The following is a 25,349-nucleotide window of genomic DNA, read 5'->3' on the forward strand; positions in this document are numbered from 1 at the left end:
GCTCAACCTGCAAACAGACAAGAGACAACACACCTGAAACAAGTGCCTACATGCAGTAGAAACAAGAGTAGAAAAAAGAAAACAAAAAAGACCCTGAAACAACAGCCGGATCGGCAGATGCCCGTGGGGGATAAAATAAATTAATAATAAATCGATAAGGCCGGCCCGCTCAGGCCATGTCGATTTTCTCCCCTTCTTTCTCTTCTCAGCTTCTCTCAGCTGTAACAGCTACAGCCGTCGCACCTCCAATCCTACCTTCCTCTCTATCCGCGCCAACTCATCCATACGTAACCACACCCACAACCCCCAACCCCAGTCCCAGCGGAACCGCGCACGCTAATTGCCGCCATTTCAGCCCCCCGCGGTCAAGCCCCATCCTCACGCGACACACCACAGAGCAGAGGACGAAACGACGAAACGCTATACCCTACACAGAATACCCGGCCCATACTTCAATCCCCGGATTCAATTCCGAATAGCGCGTATACTATCCAGCCGACCAATTCACTGGCTACATTCTCATCCGCATCCGCATCCGCATACGTACATTATCACTTCCTTGGGTAGATGTGGAGGAGCTGAGCGCATGCCAGCCCGTGGATAATCAGTATGCCACAGACTGCGAGGTGGGCGGGGACGCCCTCTATCAAGGGTCGGTCTGAGGCGACTCGGATGGCTTTGTTGACGTTTAGTTTGGTTGGCTTGCAGTGCGTATTTTTCCCTTTCTTTTCCTTTCGTTGAATGATTGGGATATGGCGCCGTGTAAATTCTCGAGACTTGCGGGTCAATTGATGAGGGATTCAAATTGGATATTTGGAGGGGGTTTGGCTGACACTTTTATGCTTGGGGTAGGTTTACTTGGGGTACTGAGATGACCTGTAAGGACTTCCCTAGTTGAGATTGACCCTTTGGATTGTGGATATTTGTCGCTAATTCGGTTGTCTGGGTTAGATTGTACGCCATACCTTCTACAGCTTGGTTTGACCAAGTCCAAGACTTCGTTGGTGTGGATTGCTGGCCCTCTATCCGGGTTGATCATCCAGCCTCTTATTGGTGTTATTGCCGATCGGTCACGGTCGAAATGGGGTCGCCGGAGACCTTTCATGGTCTTTGGATCTTTTGTTGTGGCTTTTTGTCTGTTCATCTTGGGATGGACGGCGGAGATTGTTGGGTTGTTCGTTAAGGATCCTGAGAAGGTACATTCCCTATCTTTTCGGATGAAACCTCAGCTCCACTGGGTGAATTGTGTATTGGAAGCTTACATGCGGTTAATTAGGCGAAGAATGGCACAATTGCCTTGGCCATCATCAGTATCTACGCGGTGGATTTCTCCATCAATGTTGGTAAGTGGCAGACTTCATCTGTCGAAATATGTAGCTTACAATGGTATAGTCCAGGCGTGTTGTCGCAGTTTGATTGTGGATACGCTACCGATTCCATTGCAGCAAACCGGATCCGCATGGGGTATGGTCTTTCCCCATATGTCTCAGTCTAAAACGCTGACAGTTATCTTAGCCGGGAGAATGTGCGCCATTGGCCAACTCTTTGCTTATGTGGTGGGCTCCATTGACACTGTCAGTATATTTGGCAGTCTACTTGGAGATACGCAGTTTAAGCAGATGACCGTCATCGCCGCTTTGTCGTTGGTGGGCGCCGTCGCTGTCACTTCTTATTCGGTGAAAGAGCGTGTTCTTATCTCAACGAGGTGGGTTTATTTGAAATTATAAATTGGTCCCAACTAATTCGGCATAATAGGGATGGTGATGGAAAGGCTGGTGCTTTCCAGGTCCTTTCCCAGTTGTTCAAGACAACTTTCGAACTGCCGCCTCGTATTCAAGCGATTTGCTGGGCCCAATTCTGGGCGTGGATTGGTATGCGGATCTCTGCGCTATGTGCAACATCTAAACCTAACATGTTTTAGGCTGGTTCCCTTTCCTCTTCTACAGCACAACTTGGGTTGGCGAGACCTACTTCCGCTACGAAGTCCCCAAAGACGATATGGCCAAGGCAACCGATATGCTCGGCGAGGTCGGCCGTGTAGGCAGTCTGTCATTGACTGTCTTCTCATCCATCACCTTCTTGAGCTCCGTCCTTTTACCATTCTGTATCCAGCCGCCAGATACTAAGCGGACACGATTTACCCCACGACCTCCACCGGGCATTGCAGCTGCTCTCAAAGCCGTGACTGCATTCCGACCCGATCTCCAAACAGCCTGGTTAATCTCACAGATCATGTTTGCTGCAACAATGATCTTCGCTCCTCTGGCCCATTCCCGAGCATTCGCAACCTTCCTAGTAGCTGTGTGCGGTATTCCGTGGGCGATTAGTGGCTGGGCTCCCTTCGCGTTTATGGGCGTGGAGATTAACAAACTGACAATGGGCGGCGCAGCCGCAATGCCGAACTCACATTCCGGCGTGACGATGATCACCTCAGCCAGTCTACGCGCCAGCTCCGCTGCCGACACGGAGCTGGACGTGCTCAGACTAAACCACCGCGACTCATTCGACAGCGATACCGACGAGGAAGACCCATCCTCCAACACGCCATCAACAGGCGAACTGGCTGGTATCTACCTGGGCGTGCTCAACGTGTACACAACGCTCCCCCAATTCGTCGGCACGATGATCAGTTGGGTCGTTTTCAGCATCCTCGAGCCTGGCCCCGAGCCCGCAACAGACAACACCTCCGATACACAGTGGATGAACCTAGACAAAGACAGGCCCAACGCCATCGCCATCTGCCTCTTCATTGGTGCGATCAGTGCACTGGTAGCCGCCGAGGCCACACGACGACTGCGGTACATACTATGAGCCAGCAGACCACGGTGGCTCGGGTGCCCCTTCCCTCCAAAATTACGATCCGTTGCGACGATAGCCATTGATTTTTGCTCGATACCCGATGCATTTGCATACGAGCCTGTCCCGAAGCCGGGATGCTCGTTTGTGTACTTTTATATACCTGTACAGTGCATTGAGCTTTTGACCTTTGACATGACGTGTTCCAAGAGAAGTTCTTTTCTGGCAGTTTTATGCTTTACATCTGCACATACACTGATGATATACAATACAAATTAATTATTAATGACTGAATATTCAAACATTCAAACATTCAATTCGAAGCTCCTTTCGGAGACTTTTGCGTCCATTTCTGGTATGACATCATCTTATGCGGAGATGGGTTGGGAGGATCATTACAGTAAGCTACACAAATCTAGCCCTCTGCAGAAGGACAGAGATGTTCTATACGGAGTATAAAGCAATTCGATTAGCTCGAGTCTGCATGATTCACAACTGTTCCTTAGTGGGGCAGTGACGATGTAGTGAGAAGTATATGATGCTGATCGCCCCAGACACCGCAAGCGGCGGGGCAATCCAGCACCCATAAAGCTCTTAGCTATTGCCTTCTTACCTTTCTTCTCTCTCAAGCCGAATAGCTATCCACCAGCTTCAGCTTCTATCAGTCCATTCAATTTCATATTCACAGGATCCGCCAAAATGACCCCCAAAGTCCTCATCGTCCTCACTTCCCATGGCAAGATCGACGCCACTGGTAACCCAACCGGCTGGTACTTGGTATGCAGCACAATTAACCACCCTTCAATATCTACCATAGAGATATACGTTACCATAGAGATATACGCACAAAGCATGAAAGAAAAAGAACTAACATAAAATACCAGCCCGAATTCGCCCATCCCCACGAAGTCCTCAAAAACAAAGTCTCCCTTACAATCGCCTCGCCAAAGGGCGGCGAGGCACCCCTGGACCCAGCTTCAGTGAAGATGTTCGAATCAGACGCGGTGTCCCAGACCTTCCTGAAAGAGCAGAGGGCCCTGTGGGAGAACACGCACAAGCTGGAGGATATGCTCCCTCGCGTCGGCGAGTTCGATGCTATTTTCTATGTTGGTGGACATGGACGTATGTTTCCCCCAAGGCAATATACCATGATATGTCTTTTTTTCAAAAAGTCCAAAAACAAAAAGAATATGTGTACTAACATCCATACTTACTTACAGCAATGTTCGACCTAACAACCTCCAAAACCAGCCTATCCCTAATCACAGCCTTCGCCGCCTCTAACAAACCAGTGGCAGCAGTCTGCCACGGACCCTGCGTCCTCCTAAATGCAACCGCTCCCTCCGGCGAACGCCTCATCTCCGGCGTGACGGTGACGGGCTTCTCGAATGATGAGGAGGATGCGGTGGGTGCGTCGTCTGTTATGCCCTTTATGCTGGAAACGGAGCTTGGGAAGGTTTCTGGTGGGAAGTATGTTAAGGCTGCTGAGCCTTGGGAGGAGAAGGTTGTTGTTGGGAAGGCTGCTGGTACTGGGAGTGTAGTTATTACTGGGCAGAATCCGGCTTCGGCTGGGAAGGTTGGGGAGGAGATTTTGAGGGCTTTGGGGCTTTGATTGGATTGAATATGCTTGCCTTGTCTGTTGGTTGACTTGAGTTGCTTACTTGACTTTGGTATTGGCTGTATGGTATATGGTATATGGTAGGCTAAATATGACTTGTTTATGAATTATCCTATTATTATTCAGGCTTGATTATATCCTTCAAGGTAGTAGGACAGAATCGCAATTAGTGTGTTTGCCCGATTTCAATCCGAAAAAAGAAATTAAAATATAAAGAAAATCAAAGACAAAAACGGTTCATATTAGTAGCAACTAGCAACCTGAACCCCATAATAATATGGCAGTATGAAAAAGCAAAAGGGGAATAGAGCAAAGTGACAGAGACAGAGATAAACAAACAAGAAGGGCCCAGATTTGGTAGGTAGATTGGAAGGGGAAATCAATGAAAAATCGAGTTCAAGAATATAGTTTCAAGGTAAGAAAGGGGGTATCTGACCAGCTCGGGACTGGAGAAGATCCGAAGAGAAGGGAAAAAGGTCAAGAAGGGCGATTGTCACAACCAAATAGTATCCGTTAATCGTTTCGCGAGGTTCGTCAGTCTGCCCATTGATATGAATGGGTCTTGCGGTCATTTAACAGACTAAGGTCGAAAAGCAAAGACAAGGTCTGGTTGGAATAAGGGTATAGGGTGGATGAAAGGTAGCTGATAAGACGGCGTTTGTCTTGTTAGGGGGATTATAGCAATCGGTGGAGGTAACAGGTTGATTTGGAGAGAGTTGCGTCTAAGAGCGCTGTTGCTCGACCTCCATGTTGCCTCCAGTCAACTCGGCCACTCGGGCCTTGATACGGGCGACACGAGATTCGATGGCTAGGCAGCGTGGTAAGTATTGCGGAAGTCATTGACAAAGTAATGGAAAACTTACTCTCTTCTCCGCTAGTATCTCCCTCATCAGTACGCTCTGATTGACTAGTCCGGGTCGTAGTCTCGGTCTGCTGCTCCTGCTCCTGTTCCTCCTGAGCAGCGACAGCCCGCTGGGCAGCAGCCTCACGGATCGCCCTCCACCGGTCCTGTTCGGGGTGGACGGCTTCGGACGAGGTACTAGTTTCGGGTCTGGTGGCATGGCCGTTGGACGGGGCCTGGGAAAGCTCGGTCTTCTCTTCTGCGAGAGTGGGATCCACAGGTGACACAGGTGTTACAGGTGACTCCGGAACAAAGGAAGGCTGATCTAGAAGGGGGCCCTGGTCGAACTTGGAGAACTCCTGGTCGGCGGCATCGCGTTCGTGGGTGGCAACGCGGGACAAGGCATCATATTCAACGGCACGTCTGGTCTTTGGCGGCGCACCGGTTCCATCCTGGGAGACGGAGGGTCGGGTAGGGGTCGGGGGCTCAACCACAGATTCCGCCTTGGGTTCCTCGACACGCTGGGGAGTTGAGGGCTTGGTTTCAGCGGTGACGGGCTCGATCGCAACGGCAGCTTCCTTGGGAAGAGGCTTCTTCTTCACAGGAGGTGTCTCCTGAGCTGCCTTGGTCTTGGCTTCAAGGGCTGCACGAGCAGCTGCCACAGCTGAGGTGGCACCAGTGTCCTTCATAGGAGGCTGGTCGGCCTTCTTCTTCGCAGTGAACATGCTCTTGAAGCCAGAGTTTCCGGTCTTCTTCTTCACTTTCTTGCTTGAATCGTCTGACGACTCCCGGGCTTCAATGGGCTTTTCAACGACAGCGGGCTTTGCGTTGGTCTTTTCCTCTTCGGGGCTGGTGACCTTGACAGTCTCCTTCGCTGGCTCAGGGGATGGAGGAAGAGGGGTGGCGACGGGTGCATTTGTATCTTTGGGAGGTGGTGCTGGAGCATCCTTGGTAGTGCTCTCTGCGGGAGGCGCAGGAGAGCTAACCTTCTCAACGGGTGCTTCAGGGGTAGCAGGCTCAGCGGATTCGATTTCATCCTGGACACCGGTGCCAGCGTGGGAGTTACTAAGGTATGCCGCTCTGAAGGCACCCTTGTCGTAGTTGGTAGTCCACTTCATAGCCTGGGAGGCTTCGTTCATAATGCCCGGCTGAAGCGTCATGACGGAGTTGGTCTTAGTCGAATAACGGTTGTTAACGGCGTTTGCAGGGTTCTGATTCGCCTCTGCTTCTTGCTCGCGGTGCTTCTTTTGAAGAGCAGCCGCAGCTGCCTGAATTCGCTTGTGCTGATCAGGACCAATGCTGGTCTTGCTCTGAGGAGCTTGGTTGTTAGTCCGCTTGTAAGAGTCTTCAATGGAAGAGACCTTCTTAGCGGATGACTTGCGACGATTGAGCTTTCCCTTGCGGCTACCGAAGCTGAAGAACCGCTTCTTCTCGACAATCTGCGCACCGGCCTCGGGCTCGGGGGCGGCGCCCTTCACCTGCTCCTCAAGGACCAACCATTTGGTGTCACGAATAACGGTCTCGAGGAGGGCACATCGACCAAATACTGCCTTGCGGGCCGAGGGCTCATCGCCAGACAGACTGCTGATCCACACCCACCAGAATGAGTCGTCCAGATCCAGGGTATTGATACTCGCCAATTCAGCAGGCTCAAGATCGGGCTCAACGTCCAAACTGCGCTTGTGGGATTGAGAGCTCTGGCCACGAACGGCAGCAATTGGAGGCAGCACCTTATCAGGAGGCAAGAGCAGAGGACCCACATGGTTCTTGAGGTTGCCATTCTCGTCCGCAAATCCAGAGGACATAAAGTCGGCCCATGAAGGGGTGGTAGGGCGGCCAAGATCACCTCCAGATTGAGGGACGGTGTTCATTGAGGTAGCTGCACTCTTCGCAGTAGCGGGTGCGCGGTTCTCCTTGGTTTCCTCCTCATCTCCGTCAGAATCGATTGACCCACCAAATCCAATATCCTCGAAGCGAGACCAGGATGCATCCCGCAGACTGGTTGACTGCTTCGAGCTGGAGACACTGGATTCATTCGCAGACGAGATACACTTCAGAACACGGAGACACTCGTCGGTCAATGCGCGGATAGGGTCCTCGTAGTTCGCGAATTCCTGCAGGTGCCAGTCATCGTCGCGGTACTCAAAGTTCTTTGCGCGTCGCAGCAGAGAAAACGGCGTCGGGGAAACATTCTCGACAATCATTACCACCTTTGTAGTTGTGACCTGCAACAAAGTAGGGGTCTCTGGGGGGTATTCGGTAGCTCCAACGAGGGATTGGAGAGAAATAGGGAGCGATGAGATGCCGGTCACGCCGCGAGGCACATCGGGGGAGAGCGAACGGAGGTAGGCGAAGAACAAATGACTCGTAGCATCGGCAGCACTGAAGATAGAAACATTAGTACATCGCCTGGAATTATCAGTAGGGGTCCATACGCAGCCCAGTTCTTGTAGGCAGCCTCGAATCCATTGCCTGTGTCGATATGCTCGAACGCCCACCAACCAGCGTAACGAGAAAGCTTGCGACCTCCCAACCCATTGGACTTTCCATGAGCGGCAATGGCAGCCAAAAGATCGAAAAAGTCGAAGATAATCTTGGTGCGAGCATCAGAGTCGACACTGATGGGGATGAAAGTCGAGAAAGCATCGCGGGCCATATCCGAATCTGATCGCATCAGCTCAGGTCCTCCCCGCATTCCAGTCGGACTTACCTTGTTCGCCAACCTTGAAGAGTTCATATGCCTCCCAAGTGACAACACCGCCGGGAAGTCTGCTCCAACACCATTTCATCACACTGCAAAGAACCTATCCCAATCGTTAGTGATAGTTGATCACCCCCTTGGGACGTAATCCCTCACCATCGGCTCCGTGAGCCGAAGCTCCTGCGCCAAGGCATCGCCGCTAACAGGCGAGCCCTTCTCGAACGACTGATTGAAGTAATTGCGAATGAACGTGCGAGCCGCACTCGGATCGGAGCTGGGACGGAATGGCAGGAGGAGGAACGGCGTGTCGAGGGCTGCAACAAATGATCAGCAATCCGAAGAATGACTACGTGGCAGCTAGCATTCCACACGGTCAGGATATAAATCCACCCACCTCTGGCCTTTAGCTCATGCACGCAACCTCGTACGAGGTCTTGCACTTCCTCCGGCGCGACATCTGTCCGCTGCCACGCATCGGTCCATTTGGGCTTTGCAGGGCCCAAATCTATGGCTGCAGTGGGCTTTGCCTGTTTCTTCGTCGCATTGGAGTCCTTGCTTCGGAAGACTCGCGAGAAGAACGACATGGTTCCGAGGGTATTGACTTCGTTGTGTCAGTAAATGTGGGGGAGACGGGGGTTCCGCTTTTTTTTGGCTTCTGCGCAGACAAGAAAATTAGCGGATGTTTCAATTGTGCGAAGATGCAGACCGACACGTAATTAAACGGAGCAAGTAGATAGACCGTCTGGGCGTGTCCGGGATGTCCTGCAGCCCCGGGAACAGGCTCGGAATAAGCTAAGGATCCCTAGTCTAGAATCCGATGTTTCTAGCTGCTATGGTGAAAACCAGAGAATTCCCAGAGATAGGAAAAAGGAGAAAAACGTTGGAAGATGAAGAGAAAAAAAAAAGAGGAACACGAAGTCGCGATGCTCAGGGGTAAAAGGTAACCTAACTTACCGGGTCTCGACTTAGCCACACAAAGAAGGAATTCACGTTTAATTTCCCCCAAGATCTCAAGACTAGGGAAAGGGTTTGAGACCGTGCGTTGATGAGAGAGAGAAAATGGATGATATCGATGGTGATCATACATGCACTCCTCAATCTGGGTTTGTAGACCCAAGGTACTATGTTCTCACGCCTAACCGTTTAATCCTCTCCAAGTCAACTGGTGTCTTCTAGACCTATGGGTTTCCTATGCCAGCCAATCTCCGAGCGACGATCGCGACGACTGGTCAAACAGTTGTGCCGCGCTGGAACCAATCAATCGTTTCAGATGGGGGAGACTGTACAGCATGTATATTGATACCTAACGAGATTCAACAGCTTCTGTGACATACAATGCAATCATTATGCAATCATTGAGCCACCAATCGAGATCGTAGATTGGAATTGAGCATTGGGCAATTTACATAGGGCTGGAGATATCACGCGGCATTTGTCAGGTCTCAGGAGAGTATCAGGGGAGTACCAATGTCAGTATCCTGTAACGGTGAATGCCCTGTGCCATATACAGTAGAGTCCATATACAGTAGAGTCCATATACAGTAGAGTCCATATACAGTAGTCCCAGATGATATGTTAGAGCATCTGGCAGATTGTATAGGATTGTTCTGTGATCTTTACCGAGTATGATCTAGATATCTCCCCAGGTTGACATCATGGACCCATTGCCCGTGACCATGTCGAGCTCCCAAAGGCCAGCGATAAACATACCAATAGGAAACAAAAGGGACGACTCCACTGTGACAAGCCACTGCAGGGCCATCAGGGACTTTCTGAGAATGTGGTGAGACCGAGGATAAGTTAATTATAGCTCAGCGCCTAAGGCCACAGCTGAGTCAGCACGAATCTTCTTTTCTCCTTCTCCCTCGATTCTATCTTTAGAACTCTCGCCTGCACCGTCAATCCCTCCCCCAAACAACGTGCTTTGGACTTCCATTTTTGTTCTTCTCCTCGGGTTCGCTTTGCTAAGAACTCCGAGGGGCGTTGTTCTCCATACCTTACTCGAGTCGCGTTATCCAACCCCCGCCGACCGAGTATCTAGTGTGTTTCATCCGTTCTTCTAAGACCTACCTTTTGACTTCCGGGGTTCTTTGTTGGCCGATTTGATATTCTCACCTCAATCTGCGCGAAACGGTGATAACGCTTCAGCTTTCTGCGCCGTGAGCCACCGCGCGACCACGATCGACATCGCGTCGGGTTTGCATCCACTGTGAACAAAATAAGCGCGCAAAGTAGTTCGCAAGTCGCTCCGCAACTGTCTTTGCTATTCTCTCTCAATCTCCCTATTGGTGCGCAGTTTGTGCGCCCATAGCCGTCCACCATGGGTCGGAGAAAGATTGAGATCAAGGCCATCAAGGATGACCGCAACCGCTCCGTGTAAGCTGAGCTATCGAGTCCTTGATTCAGCTCATAACTGACCAGAGATTTCTGAATTTAGTACATTTTTGAAGCGAAAGGGTGGCCTCTTCAAGAAGGCGCATGAGCTCGCTGTTCTCTGTTCCGTCGACGTAGCCGTTATTATTTTCGGCCACAACAAGAAACTATATGAGTATTCCTCGTGTGACATGCACGATGCTCTCGGCCGCTATCAATATGTGGGTAATCATACTACGCTCCTCCGACTCGTCTGACTGATTGTGATCTTTAGTTTGGCCCTCCCCATGAGCACAAAGGACCGGAAGACTTTGCGGGCAAGAGAGACGACGATGACGAAGAAGACGAGGCATCGCCAGCTCCCGAGGATATCCAAGCTGTTCAGCAAAATCACCCCGCCATCCCCGCTCATCTCCAGAACCAGCCTGCTTTCCAACACATGAACCATGCACCGTCCGCATCCCCTCCGATCCGTGGCATGCCACTAACACGACATGGTACACCGCAATCACAAGCTTCCCGTCCGTCTTCCCGCAATCATGTTCGTCGAGTCAGTTCCAACTTGGGCCCGCAACAACATGGCACGCCGCCGCCACCCCCTGCCTCCCAAAATGGAAACTTCACTTACATGTCCAATCCGCCGATGTACAATCAGAATGTTCATGCGATGAACCAACAGCCTCGACCCGGACAGTTCACGCACTTTGGGCACCCACCGGGGCCGCATCAGGGGACGCCTCCCATGCACGCGCACGGCCTGCCGCAACAAATGCCACCTCAACATCAGGGGCCCCAGCATTTCCCACAGCACGCTCATGCTGTAGGAATGCCTCCGGGGTCTCATGCGCAGGTGCAGCAGGTTACGCAGGCATACATGCAAGAGCATGGTAGAGGTTCAATGCCCCCAGGATTTGCTCCCGATGGCCAGCAAGAGCGACCTTCCATTTCTGAACCTCAGGATGACTCAGGTGGGATGAAAACAGAACACAGCCAGTCGCCACCGCAAGTGAAGTCTCTATCCAAATCACGAAGCATTTTTACGCCTATCGATGATCGAGGATCCGTTCTTGCCCGCCATTTCGGAGCAGGAGCATCTTCATATGAGCCCCCTCACAATAGTCATTCGCTCAGGTCTGAAGCATCGCCTGGAACAAGATCAATGCCTGTCAGGGCTGCTACGGAGACCCCACGTCCAGCGTCAGTCGCCTCTTCGTCGGAAATCAAACCACCATCAAGAACAAACAGTGGTACACTGCCGTCGAAGAGACCACAGCTGAAGGTTCAAATCCCGAGCGAGAACTCTGATGGAGGCAGTGCTACGGCCGAATCGTCGCGCGATTCTGCTGGGAATAAATCTTCTACTCCGGCGAAAGGCAGTGCAGAAAATGGGCCCTCGGGCGTTGTCTTACCCCCTCCGTCGCCCTCAGCCGGTGCAATATTAAGCGCCGGGGCTTCGGGGCCTCCAAATCCATTCGCACGCCCACCGCCGCCCGTTGCTGCAACCCGAAATGACTCCTACGGAAGCAATAGTGGCAATCCAAACAACAATGGGAACTCAAATAATATAGAGACCCCCATATCTGCCCTTCCGAGTCGCTTTGTGTCCGATGCCCTTCTTCCCTCACCTTCCAGCTTCTTCCCCGAATGGGGCTTTGGTCGCTCAGGTCCCGATTCCAACATGCTGCCCAGTCCTCTCACCTTCCCGACTCCGGCAGTACCAAGCGGACCCAGCTTTTCTCGAGAGGACGAACAAGACAAGAAGAGAAAAAGCCCAGACAGCGGGTCCACAAGTGAAGGTGCTCACAAAAAACCAAAAACATAAGGCCTGATCTTCTCTTTGGGGATCAACCCCTTGTAAAGTGCCGGTATCTTGATCAAGAGACATACCACTTATTAATTTCTTGTCAATACTCATACTCTTCTGGGAACTTTGAATGTCTTTCCTCATCCAGACCATCTATCCTCTATACCCTCGTCCTTATTCGTTCCTTGATCCCCTTCTCTCCTTGTCTACTCTTTATGACGTTTCTCACATGGATTTATTTGAAGTGATATACCAGTGCTGTCTTGTGTCAACTTTCCTCTCTTTCTTATCTCTGAGTTTGCGCTGTTGTGTGGTAGAACCCGGCGTTGGTCCATTCCTCCACTGTTCCACTGCTTTTATTGTTGTACATAAAGCAGGATCTTATTTTTTCGAAATGATGCCAATCTTTATCAGCCTGCTCATTTAATCCCTGTGTAGCTTCAAGTAGCCAAGTAGCCTTTCCACGTACATGTACCCCATCCCATGACAATAAAGCTGTGCAACCATGTCCTCCCAACATGTAGCCCCATTGCAAATTAGACCATCCAAGGCTTCCCACTTCCCAGCCTCACGATCCAACAATTCGGTCCCAGTTTCGGTGTTCGGTGATTGAAGGCGGGGGAAGCAACGAACAAACACCGAGTGGAACACGACAACTATATAATGACGCCTCCTCACTTTTGTGCGTTTGATTCCCCCAAGGTATTCCTCCAAGGTACACTCCAAAGCCCGAAGCTTAGATCGACCATGACCCTCACCGGAAGCTGCATGTGCGGCGGCGTTACGTACGCTGCTGAAGGTAACTACAGCGGATATCGTTTCCGGACCTAGCTAACAACTATCTCCAGTCGACAAATACCTGTCCGCTCTTTGCCACTGCACCGATTGCCAGAAGGTAAGTCAATATGCATCCGAAATGATAATAATATTCCCACCGAAGAAAACAAAACCCTCTAATACATAATATTATAGTGGACTGGCGGTGCCTTCACCTCCAACGCCGTTGTTCCCCGTACCAGCGTCAAAGTGACCAAGGGTAAAGTCCCACTTCCCCAGATTGCCTCACATGAATATATCTAACATTTTCATTTATTTATATAGGAACCACCAGCTCCTACGACGCCATCGGCGCAAGCGGCAAAATTAACAAGCACTTCTTCTGCCCCACCTGCGGCTCCAGCCTCTATACCGAAATCGAGATCATGCCCGAGATGACCTGTATCAAGGCCGGGACATTGGATGGCGGCGAGGCTAACCTTGGTGGCAAGATTGATATCGAATTCTATGTTAAGGATCGTCCTAGTTATCTTGCTCCTGTTGCGGGTGCTAAGCAGGAGCAGACTTTTGGTTGAATTGATGCGGGGATACTGTACTATATGGATGCAGTTGCGCCAAGAACGAATATTTAACAGGAAAATAACAGCCAATTGAAGAGGTCAAAAGTGATTGTTTTGTAGTCCATGTATACTCCGTACAGCAGACGAATTGAGGCAAAAGAAATTTCTTATCGTTAGATTCTCCACTGTTACATTTGCGGGGCTCCAAAACTTTGTTAGAACCTGCCACTTCCGAACTACCCTACCCAGACTACAAAACTGCAATATATCCTCAACTATTCACAAAACGAGGGTATAAACCAAATACCAAAATGCCCCAATCATTCCTCTCAACCCGCGCCCGAACAGTCGTCACCAACGAATCCACCAATCCATTCCACGAAGTGACAAAAGACTCATGGAACCCAACCACAAACCCAACAGGCTACATAAACGTCGGCGTAGCTGAAAACACCCTAATGCATACGGCCTTTCTAAAATACATAAACAAACCCCTGACCCTCCCAGCCAAATACCTAACCTACAACGAAGGCGGGTCAGGCTCAACACGCCTAAAGAACTCCATCGCGGCATTCCTAAACAAGCACCTGAGGCCAGCAATCCCACTGCAGGCCAGTCATCTCCTGCCCACAAACGGCCTCTCGTCTGCCCTCGAGCATGTTTCTTGGTCATTCGCAGATCCGGGTGAAGGGATTCTCCTCGGAAGGCCGTATTACGGCATGTTCATCCCCGATTTATCATTGCGGAGTGGATCTGTTGTTGTACCTGTTAAATTCGACGATGTTGATCCGCTGGCGATGGACGCCGTGGGGAAATACGAAGAAGCGATATTGGATTTTCAACGGCGGACGGGGAAGAATGTTAAAGTGCTTATGTTGTGTCATCCTCATAACCCGCTTGGAAGGTGTTATCCGCGTGATGTGCTCGTGGCGCTAATGCGGTTGTGTCAGCGGTATCAGGTTCATTTCGTTAGTGATGAAATCTATGCGCTGTCTGTTTTTGAGAATGGGGTTGATGAACAACCTCCGGCTGTGCCCTTTGAGTCTGCTTTGTCGGTTGATTTGACCGGTGTTATTGACCCCAGGCTTGTGCATGTGCTTTGGGGGATGAGTAAGGATTTCGGTGCGAATGGTATTCGACTTGGTGTTATTATTTCGCAGGCGAATCGCGATGTTCATTTTGCTTTGGGGGGGAGTACGCTTTACTCTTCCGTTTCTGGGTTGACGGATCATCTTGTTTCGGTTATGCTTGAGGATTTTGAGTTTACGGATTGGTATATTCGGAGGAATCAGGAGTTGTTGGCTGAGGGGTATGCGTATACGACTACTTATTTGAAGGATCACGGGATTGAGTATGCGACTGGGTGTAATGCTGGGTTCTTTGTTTGGATGGATCTTGGGAAGAGGTTTTGTGAGTTACATCCTGGGGAGAGTGAGGGTGGGGATATTGGGGAGAAGGTTATGCGGCGGCTTTTGAAGAAGAAAGTGTTTTTGGCGAATGGGGCTTTTTGTGGGTCTGAGAGGGATGGGTGGTTTCGGATTGTTTTTACGCAGGGGGATGGGCTTTTGAGTGAGGCTCTGGCGAGGATTGTTGCTGCTCTTGAGGGATGATTTGTATTTATAGTGGTATGTACTTGGGTTGGCTGATTTACTTGCTCGGGTATTTGACATACACCTATAGACTTGAGATGGCTGTGTAATTTAGAGAGGTAGATACATAGTGTATACATCGATAATAATGGCATTGAATCTGTGAAGACTTGTCGAATATATGCCTGCCGCTTGCCAGGCCAGATTTCACTTTCTACCAAGTGTTCTGCTCCAATGTTATGTCCACCCCTGGCAAACCTGACAAAACACCTTCTCTAGATGGGTATCTATTTTTTGGTAGCCCTCTTGTCTCATATTCTGAACACCATCATATTAAGGATTGTTGGGCTTGTGGATCGCTGTTTGGGTCGATACCGTGATGCCTGATGATCTAGTTAGGGTTGGTCCAGCACGTGACCGATTTTCAGAGCACACCTTAAAGGCTGGATCAGTAATTGAGGCTTCAAATATGTATGGAAAGGTATGAAAAACGAAAATTGAATTTGAAAATGTGGAATAAGTTATTTGTTCATCAAGTTTCATTATCATGTTTCAAAAAATACCCAATGTGGGCCAGAGATCTAAATACCAACTCCGTGTATGTACAGGAACCTCAAAACAAGGTGGAGTTGGGGAATGCAAGTACTTTTGTACTTTCTAAGGGGATTGAATCACCCATAAAACAAACAGAAAGTGGGGGAAAAATCGCTAGGTCATGACAGGTAGAGGTATCACAAGAACGCCAAGGGTATGCAATGGTGAAAAGATGCAACGCAATGAGAGATTAGACAGGAGGAGCCAATTGGGTCTGCAGTGCCTGAGACAGGGCCTCCTCCTGGCGCTTGCGTTCCATCTCCATCAAGTACTGGGCGTACTTGGAGCGAGGGTTGTGGATACCACACTCGGTCTTCTGCTGACCCTTCCAGCGACCGGAGCGCTCGTCCTCATTGTCAGCAACGGGCTGGGTGGAGTGCCAGTCACCAATACTTTTGTAGCCACGGTCGAGGAGCTCGTTGTATGGGACGTCGTTCTCCTTGATGTATTGCTTAACTTGATCAAAGGACCAGTTGGCCATGGGGTTGATCTTGATAAGGCCGGCCTCGTCAACTTCGATGATGTCGAGGTCACCACGCTTGCCACCCTGGCTGCGGCGACGGCCAGTGAGGACGGCGTGAACGTTCATTTCACGGTAGGCACGCTGGGCTGGCTCAACCTTGGCAACCCAGTCGTAGAGAGCATCGTCGGTTTCCCAGAGGCGGTCACCGTACTTTGCCTTGAATTCCTCGGCGGTCTCAGCGCCGGCAGGCTTGTACACGTGAATGTTGTTGTTGGGGTACCGTCTGCGGACACGGTCGACCAGAGACAGGGTCTCGTCGAAGTGGTGCAGAGTATCAAGGAAGATGAGGTCAACCATCTGGGGGCGGGGCACCTCCAGTTTGGATAGCATATCCAGAGTGACAAGACCAGTCAGACCGAAAGCAGTGGTCTGGAAAAGGTGGGGCAGAGAAGTAATGCACCATCTCAGGATCTCTATAAGAATGAGTCAGAAACAAGGGTCTTTCAAAAGAGGGGTTATGAACATAAAACGAACCTTGAGGCTCAAGGAATTGCAACTGGCGGTTGAGGAACTGAAGGTGAGGCTTGGTGAAGACAATCTCCGGGACGTAGTCCTCGCTGGAGCCAGAGCCAGCACTGACATAGCCAGACTCAGTCATGGCATCGTGAGAATCAATGCCCTCCATCTCAGAGGGGTAGCTGACGGGCGTCTTAGCCGGCATTGTGATGTATGTGTATGTGTATGATGTATAGAGGACGCAAAAGATGATATGTAAAAGAACAAAGGATGAAGCACCAAGTTCAAGGAGGCAAAGTGGTAAGAAGAAGATGACAATGAGCGAGACTATAAGAACCGGGGGGCAATCACGACATCACGTCGGGGTTTCGTGCCTGGCATCTTCTACATCCGATAGTTCCAGGGCCATTCTGCCGAAATCACGACATTGCTAATCACCGCTTACCCAAAACGGGCAGAATTGCTGAAAAATTTGGCCGTTGATGAGCACGCAATACTTGCGTTTCGGGTCGGTGTGGGTGCCCGTACAACATTTTGTATGTCAATTCAGCTGATAAATCCGTCGATTTTCCCGGTCGGATGCCGATGTCTTCGAGACATCTGTAGAATCATGCAGTTCTTGCATCTATTTGACTTATGACTAACCCCCGGAGTTGGTAATTGACGCTGAGCAATCTGGGGTGTAATCACTCCGATCACGATCTCCCTAGTCTATGATGTTAGCCGGTTTCTATAAGCTCGGAGCCAAACAAACCCGGACGTATGATGACACATGCTGTAATATGAGGCAAAGCCCACACACACATTACTTGATATGTCATGGTGGACCTGGATGAGGCCCCCATGGCTGAAGTTTGGTTCCTCCATCACCTCATAATTCTGCCGGGCGGTGCATCGCAGGTATGTCACGTGTAGAGACATCACGTGTATGTCTCACCGATGACCGTTCTGCCAGGCGGTGTGTTTGGTGGGACCAAATCCCACGTGCCCGATCGACAAAGGAACGTTTTTGATCTTCCCAAGTGCGGGTTCACTCTAACTTGCAATAGCTCCCTAATTCCCAGTTCCCGTTTCTTGTAGGCCATCATGACAGAATCCAGCCGTCCGATGCGGCCGTCCCTCGGCCAGATGCGCAGCAGCTCCTTCCTGCAAGACCATCAGCAGTATAAGCCCATGGCCTCAATCAACCCAATCAACCAAAGCATTGGCGAGGTTTTGGCGAATCAGGTGGACGAGAACCTGAAAATCAACTCGAACCCAATCAAGCCAGACCCCGAACGTGTCACCGACAGCGGCGTCATTCACAGCATCTTTAACCATCAATCAAACCCGCTTCCTAGCGGCACGTCGCAAATCGTCGCGACCATCTACTATAAATCCTCCAGCCGCGTCCACCCCAACATTCACCCTGATGTGGCGTCTGCCTCCAACGACCCGCTCCCGCCGCCCATCATCCCCGAGGGCTCGGCCCCAACAGACGATATGGAGAAGATCCCGCGCGAGCCTCCCATCCCGGAGCCGGAACCACTGGATCACCTGTACGGTCCTTACGTCTCGCAGCTGTGCTTGACAAATTTCCTTCAGATATTGGAAGCTCTGCCCACGCCCTACCAGCGGATGAACACCTCGCACCGCTGTCTAGACCGCGACGAGCACCCGCGCGTCGTGGAGGTTACTTTCTCTCCGCCGCCAAACCCGGAGTATCTTTCATTCCCGGATCTGCGCAAGCACGAGAGCATCTGGCGCTTTGAGCGCGAGTGGAATGTCGAGGTCGTTCTGCAGAAGGAGAGCGTGTTCCGCCGCCACAAGCGCCTGGCCGTATTCGACATGGATAGCACCTTGATTGACAACGAGTGCATTGACGAAATCGCCAAGTTCATTGGGGTCGAGAAGCAGGTCTCTGTATGTTTTTCTCGAGATTTTGCGCTTAAGTCAGTCACTAACATAGGCATAGGACATCACCGAACGCGCCATGAACGGCGAATTGGACTTCTCTGCATCGCTCAAGGAGCGTGTTGGTCTTCTCAACGGTGTTCCCGCTGATGTCTTCGAGAAGCTCAAGTCCGTTTTGAAGATTGCCAAGGGTGCCCGTGAGCTCTGCCATGCGTTGAAGACTCTGGGTTACAAGATTGCCGTGCTGAGCGGCGGCTTCCAGCCTCTGGCAGAGTGGCTCGCTGAGCAGCTCGGCATTGACATTGCTGTGGCCAACCACGTAAGTCGAACTTTCTTTTGCAGGTTTGGACGTTTACTGACCTGTCATAGCTCGAAATCGACGAGGCCACCCAGACCCTCACCGGCAAGCTCGTGCCGTCGTACCCCATCGTCGACGCCGCACACAAGCGCACTCTTCTCAAGTCCATCGCCGCGGAGCACAACATCCCGCTCTCACAGACCATGGCCGTCGGCGATGGCGCCAATGATCTCCTCATGCTTCACGCCGCAGGCCTCGGCGTCGCCTGGCGCGCCAAGTCCAAGGTCCAACTCGAAGCCCCCACCCGCATCAACGGCGAGAGCCTCGTAGACATCCTCTACCTCCTCGGCCTGGACAACGAGGACATCGCAGAGCTGACCTCCGAAAGCCAATGAAGCTTTTAATGGGTACGGATGAACTCATTCCAGTAGAACATTTGCTGTGTGCGAGAAACCGTGCCCTTTCGTTCATTCCCATGGACAAATTATACCCCCCACCACCATCGGGTTGAGCCCAAAGCAGTACCCACAGAGCCGTAGTCGAGGCTGGACCTAAACTTCTTCTCACATCGTGTTATTCGAGATTTGTCTGTCCTTTGCCTTTACTTTTACCATGAGCGGAGAGTCTAGATCAATGAAGGGTAGGAGTTGCATAGTGCCCAGCGTGGAATTCGTGTATAGCATGACAGCCGTCTCTATTTCTGCAATTATGGCGATCATTTCGTCTCTTATAGAGTGCCAATGTATGCCAAGGATGTAGGCTACCTTGGTGGCTACTGTGAGTCCCCTCGGGGGATCCCGTGGATAGAGTCAACTAGTGCGAGTCAAAGAGTTGGAGCAAGGCTCGGATAATGATTCTACAATCGTAGGCCATAAGTCCTTTCGTACCCCTACATTTACATAGTGTACATTATTAAACTACCATTTTCAAACAACTACAACCCGAGGTACTCGAAAATGGGCAAAAAGAGGCCAGAAAAGAGAGGCCAATATAAGCGAAAACAAAGCATAAACGGTAAACTTGTTTTGAGGCTTTCTTGTAGAGACTGTCCAATAATCAGTGGCACTGTATACACTTTATGATGCCTGTTGTGTGATATTGATAAGTGAAATGAAAGTGAAAACGCGACACCGAGTTGATTTCTAGTGCAGCATGATATTGGAATTAAGAACAGGCAAGAATAGGCCACGAATGACTTCAATGATACAATGTGTTCCTGTGAAATGTTGAAATGACGAAAAAGCCAGCAAACAAGAACAAGAAAAAGTACCTTATATGAAAACCCCCAAACCGACAACCCAAAAGATGTAAGATAGCGCCAGCAGGTAAGATAATATGAGCACCAAATGGAAGCAAAACAGGACGGGACAGCACGAGACACAGATGGGGGTAGTGTATAGGTTGTTTAGATAACAAAGACGGAAGTTTGTTGAAAAAGGATGGAAAAAAAAGCACCTTAGTGGGTAGCATCGGCGGTAGCAGTGCTCTGATCGACAGTGCCCTCAGCAGCACCGGAACCAGAACGACGCTTCTTAAGAACATTCTCAATGAACGCCTCACCAGCCTTGTAACTGCTGCGCACAAGGGGACCAGAAGCACAGTAAAGGAAACCCATCTCAAGGGCACGCTTGCGCCACATCTCAAAGCGGTCGGGGGTGACATACTCGTGCACAGCCATATGACGCTTAGTAGGACGCATATACTGACCAAAAGTCACAACATCAACATTAACAGCGCGGAGCTGGCGGAGAGCATCCCAGAGCTGCTCATCCGTCTCACCAAGACCAAGCATAAGCGAAGTCTTAGTAATAAGGTCCGGTCTAGCCTTCTTAGCAGCATCGAGCACGCGAATCGACTGCTGGAAAGTAGCGCGGCGATCACGCACGAAAGGTGTCAGCTCCTCGACCGTCTCGACATTGTGCGCATACACATCCAGTCCGGAGCGCGCGACCAACGCCGCCATCTCCAGATCTCCGCGGTAGTCGCCTGTCAGGCACTCAACCAGCATGCTGGGCTTCTTCTGCTTGATCTTGATGACTGTTTCGGCGAAGTGGCGCGCGCCGCCGTCGACTAGGTCGTCTCGGTCGACGCTGGTCAGCACCACGTAGCCGAGACTCCAGCGGGAGATGGCTTCGGCGGTGTTCTCGGGTTCGTGCGGGTCGAGCGGGGGAGGAGCGCGGGAGGTCTTCACGCTGCAGAAGCGGCATCCGCGCGTGCAGGTGTCGCCCATTAGCATGATTGTTGCTGTGGCGGAGGATTTGTCGCTGCCGCCCCAGCAGTCGGAGATGTTGGGGCAACGGGCTTCCTCGCAGACGGTGTGTAGGTTCAATCCACGTAGATCCTTCTTTAGGCGTTGGTAGTTCTTTGAGTCTGGGATGGGGGTTTTGAGCCACTCCGGCAGGCGAGTCATTTCCTTTTTGCGGCCGGCTGGGCCGACCATTGCGGTCTTGAGGGCGTAGGCTTCAGCTGGGTCGAGGACCTCATCTTGGCCTCCAGATACGAAGTCTGCGAAGGAGGGTCCGGCGTTCAGTTTGTCTTGGAACTTTGTTGCTCGCCGCCGTGTGGTTCCCGGTGTGCTGGTGGCGGATGGGGAATCCGTTGTGGCATAGGTGCGGCGGGTGAAGGGGGTAATTGCTGTTGAGGCTGGGGATACAGTGGTTCTGAATGACGACAGGTGTCGTAGGCTTCTTGTAGGGGCTGCCATTGTGTGTAGGTGTCTATGCTATCCATGATCGCAGGTGGAAGTTGAGGCACGCAATTCATGAAATTCTGCCCGGCGGTGAGTACTTTCCCGCGGAATGACAAAGCATTTTGCTTGACCGTTCCGAGTGACGCGGGCAACTATGGAGCTTCCATAGGAGATAGGGAACTATAGTATAGATATGGCAATCGTGCTGGTCGAAAACGCGACTGTGATTATTGTTTCTATGCTACTTAAAAAAAACTAGTTATACAAATCTGTATCCACAACATAAAATTACGGGAGCCAGTTCCAAAGAGCGAATCGCAATGCAAGGGTATGTAGTAGAGCAGAAAAGACCAACAAGATAGAAAAGGAAAAGGTTATCGTGAGCGAGGGGGACGGTGTATCACCGGAAGGCCAAGTAGATTAGAATAAAGGATGAGAAAAGGAGATGAAAGAGATGAAAGGAGAGATTGAAGGAAAGTTTGAGAGAAGGACTGATAGAGACAAGGAAGGGTATATGCAAGGAGTGATCAATTCTATGCATTGGTTTCAAGAACCTGTGCAAGAACTTCGACAGCCGATTTGAGGGTAGGATCGGACCGTCCACAAATGGCGAAGAGAAGGTTATCAATGATTCGCTCGAGCTCACGTCGGAGGTCAGCACTGCGAGATCCAAGGACACGGTTATTCATCTTGCCAGGAGATCCAGATGGGATCTGGATCCCCAACGTGCTATAGGCTTTTGTTGGCACAGCATCAACAGCGTAGGGGTCGTTCCTGGTTGAAACAGAAGGTTTGCGGCGATGGATTGATGATAGAGAAAGAAGGTAGTTGCGAGCTAGGAGAGCAGCGCAGAGACAGTCGAGGAGGTTTTCGGTGACATCGGGGAAGATAGTACGGAAGGGCCTGAGAAGGGCCTTCTCGTCATTTTTGCGAAGGAATACAATGACAGGTGAGGTGAGACGGAGCATGTGTCGAGGGAAGTCTTTCACGGAATGATCGAGCTCATCTAGAGTCCATTCGTGATCATCCGAGGTCCAGTCGTGGTGCCATAATCGTTGTTTCTCGTCCTCTTTATCGGACATATTAGATGATCCCACTGGTGAACGGAGTGACCTTTGGGATGATGCTTTTGGGCTCACACTGCCCGATCTGATTTCAGGATGTGGAAATGCTTCTCTTTCTTCGTGCGAAGATTCGGGTCTTTCGCAGACGACAGTAGACGTAACGCTGTCCGAGGTGAGTGACCCTGGATCTGTATATGCGTCGTCGTCATCTTTGCTGTCGTCATAACTCTCTATTGAATAGCCAGAATCACGGGTGCCATATCCACTATCAGACATATCGAGTGGAGTGTCTGGACTAAAGGCAGACACCTCCTCTTGTCGTTGGTCTGGTGTTGTAGGTATGATCTGTGGCAGCAGGGTTGGTGGCGGTGGTAATGGTATAGAAGGTGATGATTGTCGAGCAATGTCAACTAGTTTTGGCTTCGTTTTGCATGCGCTTGCAACGACGAACCGCTACAGGATGGTCAGCTTTCATTTTAGACGTGAGGAACGACGATAAGAACCTACCACAGGCTCTTCTAGAGCTTTGGCACCTGGAATGATATCCAGCTTTGGCATGGGTGGATCATTCTCGACAATTTGGACCTTTCGCCGATTGACAACCCGTGGAGGTGTATCTTTGTCATTTATTCTGTCAACCGGTACATTTTGCAACCATCGTTCGCAGTAAGAGAAGTTGCTCGGTACCCAGCTGGCTTCACTTGAAACAGTCGTAGTCCTGGGGCGTTGAGGACGCGGTGAGCTTCTTCGCGAAAGGCCCTTCTCATTGTAGACTGATTTTGGAGACGTGATAGACATCGAAGTCTTCCCCTGTTCTTTTGGTTCTTCTTTATCTTTGGACTCACATTGCCGTACGAACTCCGAATGTGCTTCATGAACATTCATGACGTCTGTTCGGTGCTGTTCTTTCCAATCGGGAGGACGATAGGCCCGGTAGCTGATCTTCCCCTCGTCAGATAGAACACTCAGTGCTGGGTCCTCGTCCTGTGTATTCTCGGCGTCGGTCTCGGTCTCAGTCTCCTCCTTCGAGTCGTCTGATTCATCTGATGACTTGCAATCAAAGTATGAAGACTCCGGCCCCGCGCTTGCGGGCCGTGATTCTGATATTGGTGGACTTGGTAGAAGACCGAATGCTGCCATACTTGCGCAAGTCAGGTTTTGATCTGAGCGCCATGTTCGCAGACTGTGGCCGGCCGGCAGCTTTGATGTCTTGTTCGGCTTTTCGGGAAAACAGGGTGCACTATCAACCGACGCTGGTGATGTCGGTAGCATTAATTGAAAAGGTTCTTTCATCCTTCGAACCGATCGGAATGGCGACATGCAGGCTTGGCGGCCTCGTTCCGCTGGCCGCCGCCGTAATGAGGTTGAATATTCATGCGATTCTATACGAGGCATGACTGGCGATGGAACAAACGATAGCGACGGCATTTGTCTGCTGCGTCTCCGAGGCTGGTAGGTTGGAGACCATCGGCGGGGTGAGGGAATGGGCTCGGCAAATGTGGTCATCGCATTGGGGCTCATACAAGACGAGTTCGAGCTCTGATTCTTTATATGAGTTTGGATGGGCGGTGGAAAGCATGCATTATTAGGCATGTTTCTAACACCACAGTCCATAGCGGACAATGGTGCACGCGGCTGGAAGAAGCAGTCGTGTTGGAAATGGAAAAAACAAAATAGGTTGCACAAGAGTTACCCAGATGAGAATAAGATCCAGAGAGAGTAGATTATCAGCCAAAACAAACAGAATCTCCGACCCATGCAGGGGCTGGATATGTCCTTATACAGAGACAGTGGCGCTAGTCAGGTAGCTCAATGTGGGTAGGGTCAAGCTCAAGTGAACATCCCTTGACAGGACCACAACCCTGCCATAAAGAACCCCGGAAATGTTCAGCACCATTCCCCCTTCAGGCTGTAAAGAGGGTCCGTCGTCTAGCACAACCCGAACTTCGGTTGGACCAGGCACGGGCCAGGGTAATAATAGTGAGAATGTCGCGTCGTCCTTGCATACCAAAGAAAGATGAGAAACCAGCGAGGAACGGACAATCATTGGTTCCAGAGTTCGATCTGTGGTCCTGCAGGAGCCCGTCAACGTGGAAAGACCCTCATCCGTCACCAAATCTCGTCATAGCTAGATGTCCGGTAGGCACTAGGAATGAGACAAATGGGATGCGGGAGGTGGCAAAGGGAGCCGGGGCGAATCAAGTCCCTTGAGAAGGGCAACAGGATCGGCCAGAGGGTGTACCGAAGTGGGTCTTCATTGGATGTTGTGTCTCGTTGCAACGGCAATCCATCCCTTCTTCTCATTGGGGTTTATCCCTTGCAGTCACCTAGTTCATACCAATGTTATTGTCCATATAGAGCTTGGGTATAAATGCTTGAACCAGGCTAGCATTCGTCAGGCTTTCATTCTGGGTGGCGATAATAAGCTGACAGACCGAATCACTTTGGTTGATACGGAGTAGAGGCAAGTTGATAGCTCAACTGCTGATATGACTTCTAGGGCTGTACAGCTGACTAAGGATGATAGGTCCAGCTTTCGGCTCTTGCAAGGACGGCTCATTAGCAGATGAAACATTGGCTACATTAGCGTTATTAGCGTTCGATTTGATATCGGAGAAATCTCAGAAGGTTGCATTAGCAGAACCCAAAGTGTCTACAGTAGATACATCACACCTGTACTCCGTATAGATCGTGGTCAAACAGTGCAAACATCCCGTTATCGATTAGAAAAAAAAGCTCGGCTGGAAGGCAACTTGAAACTCCCCTACAGCCT

General features: G+C 50.7%; 11 protein-coding genes across 11 annotated transcripts; 7 read left to right on the plus strand and 4 right to left on the minus strand.

Annotated features, from left to right (window-relative positions):
- Window positions 1–871: 871 nt before the first annotated feature.
- On the plus strand, window positions 872–2,811 carry PENARI_c006G12076 (putative sucrose transporter; the record flags this gene model as incomplete). The annotated part of the gene is made up of 7 exons (XM_022630662.1): window positions 872–878; window positions 952–1,196; window positions 1,277–1,343; window positions 1,393–1,464; window positions 1,516–1,705; window positions 1,756–1,871; window positions 1,922–2,811. 7 exons carry the CDS (start codon window positions 872–874, stop codon window positions 2,809–2,811), a joined length of 1,587 nt encoding a protein of 528 aa, XP_022489537.1.
- A 684-nt stretch (window positions 2,812–3,495) lies between these two features.
- Window positions 3,496–4,408, plus strand: PENARI_c006G06710 (ThiJ/PfpI family protein; the record flags this gene model as incomplete). The annotated part of the gene is made up of 3 exons (XM_022630410.1): window positions 3,496–3,573; window positions 3,681–3,918; window positions 4,017–4,408. The coding sequence occupies 3 exons, from the start codon at window positions 3,496–3,498 to the stop codon at window positions 4,406–4,408; spliced, it is 708 nt and encodes a 235-aa protein (XP_022490046.1).
- Window positions 4,409–5,136: 728 nt separating this feature from the next.
- On the minus strand, window positions 5,137–8,540 carry PENARI_c006G09633 (DUF1708 domain-containing protein; the record flags this gene model as incomplete). The annotated part of the gene is made up of 6 exons (XM_022630553.1): window positions 5,137–5,222; window positions 5,278–7,637; window positions 7,691–7,919; window positions 7,966–8,059; window positions 8,113–8,270; window positions 8,351–8,540. The coding sequence occupies 6 exons, from the start codon at window positions 8,538–8,540 to the stop codon at window positions 5,137–5,139; spliced, it is 3,117 nt and encodes a 1,038-aa protein (XP_022489469.1).
- A 1,736-nt stretch (window positions 8,541–10,276) lies between these two features.
- rlmA (SRF-type transcription factor RlmA) lies at window positions 10,277–12,151 on the plus strand (the record flags this gene model as incomplete). Its single annotated transcript, XM_022630153.1, has 3 exons — window positions 10,277–10,332; window positions 10,394–10,550; window positions 10,604–12,151. The coding sequence occupies 3 exons, from the start codon at window positions 10,277–10,279 to the stop codon at window positions 12,149–12,151; spliced, it is 1,761 nt and encodes a 586-aa protein (XP_022489789.1).
- A 729-nt stretch (window positions 12,152–12,880) lies between these two features.
- On the plus strand, window positions 12,881–13,485 carry PENARI_c006G12084 (GFA family protein; the record flags this gene model as incomplete). Its single annotated transcript, XM_022630663.1, has 4 exons — window positions 12,881–12,932; window positions 12,982–13,028; window positions 13,106–13,169; window positions 13,235–13,485. The coding sequence occupies 4 exons, from the start codon at window positions 12,881–12,883 to the stop codon at window positions 13,483–13,485; spliced, it is 414 nt and encodes a 137-aa protein (XP_022489471.1).
- Window positions 13,486–13,781: 296 nt separating this feature from the next.
- Window positions 13,782–15,080, plus strand: PENARI_c006G04961 (pyridoxal phosphate-dependent aminotransferase; the record flags this gene model as incomplete). Its single annotated transcript, XM_022630323.1, has 1 exon — window positions 13,782–15,080. One exon carries the CDS (start codon window positions 13,782–13,784, stop codon window positions 15,078–15,080), a length of 1,299 nt encoding a protein of 432 aa, XP_022489560.1.
- A 763-nt stretch (window positions 15,081–15,843) lies between these two features.
- Window positions 15,844–16,837, minus strand: met16 (phosphoadenylyl-sulfate reductase (thioredoxin); the record flags this gene model as incomplete). The annotated part of the gene is made up of 2 exons (XM_022630138.1): window positions 15,844–16,589; window positions 16,651–16,837. 2 exons carry the CDS (start codon window positions 16,835–16,837, stop codon window positions 15,844–15,846), a joined length of 933 nt encoding a protein of 310 aa, XP_022489627.1.
- An 881-nt stretch (window positions 16,838–17,718) lies between these two features.
- Window positions 17,719–19,218, plus strand: PENARI_c006G10338 (phosphoserine phosphatase SerB; the record flags this gene model as incomplete). The annotated part of the gene is made up of 3 exons (XM_022630583.1): window positions 17,719–18,534; window positions 18,587–18,844; window positions 18,895–19,218. 3 exons carry the CDS (start codon window positions 17,719–17,721, stop codon window positions 19,216–19,218), a joined length of 1,398 nt encoding a protein of 465 aa, XP_022489495.1.
- Window positions 19,219–20,279: 1,061 nt separating this feature from the next.
- Window positions 20,280–21,527, minus strand: PENARI_c006G05327 (lipoate synthase; the record flags this gene model as incomplete). The annotated part of the gene is made up of 1 exon (XM_022630337.1): window positions 20,280–21,527. The coding sequence occupies one exon, from the start codon at window positions 21,525–21,527 to the stop codon at window positions 20,280–20,282; it is 1,248 nt and encodes a 415-aa protein (XP_022489951.1).
- Window positions 21,528–22,045: 518 nt separating this feature from the next.
- Window positions 22,046–23,716, minus strand: PENARI_c006G12228 (uncharacterized protein; the record flags this gene model as incomplete). The annotated part of the gene is made up of 2 exons (XM_022630669.1): window positions 22,046–23,029; window positions 23,084–23,716. 2 exons carry the CDS (start codon window positions 23,714–23,716, stop codon window positions 22,046–22,048), a joined length of 1,617 nt encoding a protein of 538 aa, XP_022489753.1.
- A 178-nt stretch (window positions 23,717–23,894) lies between these two features.
- On the plus strand, window positions 23,895–24,253 carry PENARI_c006G03180 (uncharacterized protein; the record flags this gene model as incomplete). Its single annotated transcript, XM_022630240.1, has 2 exons — window positions 23,895–24,028; window positions 24,193–24,253. 2 exons carry the CDS (start codon window positions 23,895–23,897, stop codon window positions 24,251–24,253), a joined length of 195 nt encoding a protein of 64 aa, XP_022489589.1.
- Window positions 24,254–25,349: the final 1,096 nt, after the last annotated feature.

This window comes from Penicillium arizonense (assembly GCF_001773325.1).
Source record: "Penicillium arizonense strain CBS 141311 chromosome Unknown PENARI_contig006, whole genome shotgun sequence".
Classification (NCBI taxonomy): domain Eukaryota; kingdom Fungi; phylum Ascomycota; class Eurotiomycetes; order Eurotiales; family Aspergillaceae; genus Penicillium; species Penicillium arizonense.